Consider the following 5,328-nt stretch of genomic DNA (forward strand, 5'->3'; position numbering starts at 1 on the left):
TCACTAGTTTGATTGTATCAGTCATTAATGTTTCATAGGGAGTTCAAGTTGTTCTAAAAGGGCTCGAATTTTTTAGGTCAATGCACGATTGGGCTATGATGCTTAGGGAGTTAGGGGTCACATAGAAACATGTGGTGATTCTGAACTAAACATGTGGTGGTAGAAGCGGTCATGGGTACTGTTATTGACACATGGTATTGTTTCCCAGTGCCACACTTAGTACTATAGCCAGGGTTGACACTTAGTACGGATTCCAAGTAATGCACCAGTTTGTTATACTAGGAAAAGTACTACTACATATTTGTCCCTGGCTACATATTTATTTGATCAACTGCCTTGTACAGATCTTTTTCCATATGCGAAGTGCAACTGCTACAGAGGTACTAAGTGAATTACAGTAACATAGATACACTTCCCAATGAGCACAATGTTGAAAATTCTTCTTTGATGGCCAAGATTTCAGCATAAACCTCCTCTGTTCTTGGCCGATCCTTGGGTGACATCTCAGAACATTTTAGACCAAGATTTGCAAGTTGCATGGCACAGTGCTGCATTTCAACCATTTCTTGTCCTCCGTCTTCACCTTCATGATATCCAGTGAGATTTGGTTCTAAAATGTTATGGATATTCAGTGGAAGTGATGACTCCACAAAGATGCGGATGTTTACACCATCCTTAAACATGTCATCAGTTGGTCGCCTTCCTGTAATAATCTCCAGCAGAATAATTCCATAGCTGTAGATGTCACCCTCAACTGAGATTTTGCACCCCACGCCATACTCTGCAATGTTGTGCAAAACTTAATAAGAAAATCCTCCACTTAGCTTTTTCAGAAAATTGGGAAAAATATAGTTAAGATGCCAAAGCATCATTTACAGGACAAATATCATATATACTTAAGTACAATTAATTCTGATTAAAAAAAAACAAGAGTGAAACATGTGGTCACCTGGTGCAATGTATCCGATAGATCCTCTCGGTCCTACAGCACTCGATGAATTATTGAATCCTGTTGAAAGGTCAACAGACAGAAACTTTGCAAGACCGAAATCACTGAGAGATGCAACCATTTCATCATTCAAAAGGACATTGCTTGGTTTCAGATCACGATGTACCAATGGAGGAGTGCATCGATTATGAAGATAGTCCAATGCAGCAGCGATATCCACAGCTATTGCTATTCGTGTGCCTAAACTCAATGGTCTTTTCATGCTTTTTGTGTACTCTTTTTGATGGAGCCAACTTTCTAGGTTACCATTTACCATGTACTCAAGAATGAGTGCTTTGAATTCATTTCCAGTTGGATCAAATGTTGAACATACACTAATCACTCTTATAAGATTCCGATGGCGAGTATTTCTCAATGCCTCACATTCAGAAAGGAAGTTACTTGGTGCTCCAAATTGGTCAAGCATGAATACCTTTATGGCAACTGCACATTCTTCAACATTGAATTGACCTTTGTACACCAATCCAAATCTTCCGGATCCAACAAGACTGTTAGGAGAGAAACCATCTGTTGCTTTGAATAAATCACCGTACGAGAAATTCTTTAGCTTCTTTAATGATTGGTTGGTTAGTTGCTTTCCTTTCCTTCTCTTCTTCAAAACAATGACAGCAACACACGCCATTGTGACTGCAACTACACTAGCAAGTGAAACCAGAACAGCTAAAATGTAGGAATGCTTCTTTGTTTGGGGTCCTGATGTCAAGCACTGTGGTACTTGTAGATCTGGAGACATTGCACACAACTTATTGTTTCCTTGGATGTACACATCATTCGGTTTAGCAAAGATGCCGCCTCCAGGGACAGGGCCCTCAAGGTCATTGAAGGATAGATTTAGAGTCTGTAAAGAGATAAGTGACTCCAAAAATACAGGAATGCTACCAGACAAGTTATTCTTGGAAAGATCCATCACAGTGATGCCTTTTAAGTTGATGAAAGAATCTGGGATGCTTCCTTGCAGATTATTTGTTTCTAAGTGGAGAGACTCCAGAAGAAGGCACTGACCAAGTGTGGAGGGGATCTCACCTGATAATCGATTGTTGGAAAGACTAAGTGAATTCAAATTGATCAATCCACCAATCTCAAAAGGTATGTCCCCAGTGAGTTTGTTATTGGACAAGTCTAAGCCTTCAGAAAGTGTAGATATCAGAAAGAGTTGCCGTGGAATGGCTCCGTACAAGCTATTGGAAGAAAGATTGAGTGTTGTCAATTGTTTGCAGCCATCTAAACTAGAAGGTATGAGTCCGGTCAAATTGTTTTCCTGAAAAAGTAGTTTAGTAAGCTGCTCTAACTCCCCAATTGATTGTGGAATTTCTCCAGAAAGTTGGTTTTTGGATAGGGTTAGAATGGACAAGTTTTGGAGGTTCCCAAGCGTGTCTGGAATATTCCCTGAGAGAAAATTTTTATCTAACTGAATGACCATGAGATTCATGAGGTTTCCTATCTTTGACGGTATAGAACCTGTCAATTTGTTTTCTTTTAGAACCATGACCTCTAAGCTTTTTGGGATATCGGTGATATAAGTAGATATTACACCTTGGAGGTTGTTTCTGTCTAACCATAAATTCTTTAATCGGGTGCAGTTCACTAGAGAGGACATGAAAGACCAATCTCCAGCTTCAAGCCTATTTTCACCTAGATCTAGGTAACTCAACAAGGCCAGGGATCCCAGTGAAGGAATAACACCCATGAATGCGTTGCTACGGAGATCTAGATATTGCAAATTTGTGGCATTGGCCAGTGAAGCTGGAATTGGACCTTCAAACCTGCTCCCTTCCAATATCAACTTTGTGATGCTTGTAAGGGTGTTGCCGATATTGGCGGGAAGCGTACCGACAAGTTGGTTGGCCCCAAGTCCAACAAAAGTAAGAGAGGAGATGTTATAAAGTGCAGGTGCAACGGTGCCTGACAAGTTGTTATAGCTGAGGTCTAGTGCTTGTAGGGTTTTAAGCTTACCTAAGCTCTCTGGAATCCTTCCTTGTAAGCTGTTATAAGAAAGCAGTAAGAAAGCCAGGGAAGAAAGATTACCAATTGAGCTAGGAATCTCTCCAGACAGATTGTTTTGGTATAAGCTAAGGTAATTCAGTGCCGAGGAAGATGCCTGCGAGAAAGGTGGGACAGACCTAGAAAGAGCATTTTGTGAGAGATCTATGTAATACAGAGATGTGCTGTTGAACAGAGCAGTGGGTATCTCTCCAGTAAGGCTATTATTCTGAAGATTCACCCACGTCAGGTTTTTGCTGATCTGCCCTAAAAATTCAGGAATGCTTCCAGTCAGATTATTGCTGGGGAGAAACAGTGTGTACAGATTGGGTAGCAGGCCAAGCTGTGGAGGGATGCTTCCCTGAAGATTGTTGTAGCCAAGAATAATAGTCTGAAGGGATGAGCACCGAGCAAGCCTTGGAGGGATCTCACCTTGGAGGGAATTGCTATCAAGGTCGATTGTTTCAAGACGGGAACATGCGGATATTGCCTCTGGTATCTCACCGCGAAGGGAGTTCATGCTGAGGTTGAAGTACCGAAGCTGGGTTAGCCGGCCGATGTCAGGAGAAATCTGGCCATCGAGCTGGTTGTTGGGCATGTGGATCCTTTCAAGGAAGCTGAGGTTGGCGACGCAAGGGAATATGCTGCCAGCGATGTTCTTGGATTCAAGGTCCAGTGCAATGACTCGAGATGCCTGCTGTCTGCTGCCGCATGTCACCCCATGCCACTTGCAGAACACACGGGATTCGTCTCTCCATGAGGCCAATGCACCTGATGGGTCGAGGAGCTGAGATTTGAGACAGAGGAGAGCACTGGATTCATTCAGTGCGGCGGGTGATGTGTGTTGACACAAGGCAAGGAAGTGGATGGAGATGAAAGCAAGCAGCGGCAGGATGGAATTGCTGTGGATGGCTATGTGAGACATTGTTTCTATGCATATATGGATGGATGCATGTGTAGATCATCCTGCTGCCTTGGGCTAACCGTATATGATGAGGTTATATAGAGCTTCATGCCTGTTGCACTGTATGAATCTGACTTCACAAGCCTGTCACCCTCTCCTTCAGCAATAGGACTATTCAACATCTTGCCGCAAAGAGTCAATAAAGGAGCTTTTATATTGCGCTCTGATCTACAAAATAAAGGAGCTTGCACCTTTTCATTTTAGAAATAAGCATCCGGCTTGCCTGGCATAGATTAATAGAGGAGACAATGAAAATGAGATATTTCAAGCAGACAAAAAAAAAGTCTCGGTCAACTACACAAGCTCGAGAACAGGACTCATGCATTATGACCAAAGCACTTACCACCACGGAATGATTTCTCCCATTTTTAAACTCACACTAGACACCAAGTTCCTGGCCATTCAGTTAGACTAAACAGAACTAATCGGTTCTTTAGTTCATCTTAAATTTCAGTTACCCAAAAAATTCAGTTCATCTTAAACTGGGTGGCCATCAGCATGAAAAATCAAGTATTCGATGCATGTGTAACTTTCTACTCCCTCCAACCTAGAAACAATGTAACTCACCTTTTAGAATTAAGTATATTTGTGATATCGAATAAATATTATTAGATTACTAATACAATAGAATTTATAGTAAATCTATTTAGAGATATAAATGTTGATACTATTTTCTATAAATGTAATAAATTCTAAATTCTTTTTCCTTGTTTCAAACCTAGAATTGTATTTTTTTTTGGACGGAACGAGCAACGATACAACGTGTCACCCTCTGTTATTGCAGCGATGAAAGCCAGTCAACATCGTCACGAAGACTCACGGGTAGGGATGAAAACGGATCGGATACGAACGGATATCACTGAAATCAAATTTGTTTTCATATTTCTGTCCGGATTCGGATTCGAATACGGATAGTGTTAACCATGCCGGATAGGATACGATTAGATATCGACATCATAAATATGCGATTTGAGTATTCGGATACGGATACGGTGTCGGATGTTGAATATCCGGACTCGGATACAGACAGATCTGAACCCCTCTAAACGGATTCGGTCTCGAATACGGTCGGAAAATATCCGTACCGTTTTCACCCCTACTCACTGGTCAATAGTCTCTGACGTGAACGGCCAGTCGGCCACTGATTTCATGATGTGATGGACGACTGGTCTCTGTATTGGTTATGCCACTTGATGACCTAGACTTTCTCTGCGCCATGATGGACCAAAGATGCTTGCACAGAACTTGAATGTATCGCTTACGATATGCTGACGTATGTAAAAATTTGACTCAGTTCGCTCTGAATAGGCTAGTACGGATGTGTTTACTAAAATACAAGCCTACCATCCTCTTATATTTTAGGGGCTCTTGCGTT

At 41.6% G+C, this 5,328-nt stretch overlaps 1 protein-coding gene across 1 annotated transcript; it reads right to left on the reverse strand.

Annotated features, from left to right (window-relative positions):
• Positions 1-235: 235 nt before the first annotated feature.
• LOC136482968 (receptor kinase-like protein Xa21) lies at positions 236-4,016 on the reverse strand. The gene is made up of 2 exons (XM_066480118.1): positions 950-4,016; positions 236-781 (listed from the first exon to the last, which is right to left on the reverse strand). Exons 1-2 carry the CDS (start codon positions 3,912-3,914, stop codon positions 393-395), a joined length of 3,354 nt encoding a protein of 1,117 aa, XP_066336215.1. The 5' UTR covers positions 3,915-4,016; the 3' UTR covers positions 236-392.
• Positions 4,017-5,328: the final 1,312 nt, after the last annotated feature.

This window comes from Miscanthus floridulus, chromosome 9, assembly GCF_019320115.1.
Source record: "Miscanthus floridulus cultivar M001 chromosome 9, ASM1932011v1, whole genome shotgun sequence".
NCBI classification, from domain to species: Eukaryota; Viridiplantae; Streptophyta; class Magnoliopsida; order Poales; family Poaceae; genus Miscanthus; species Miscanthus floridulus.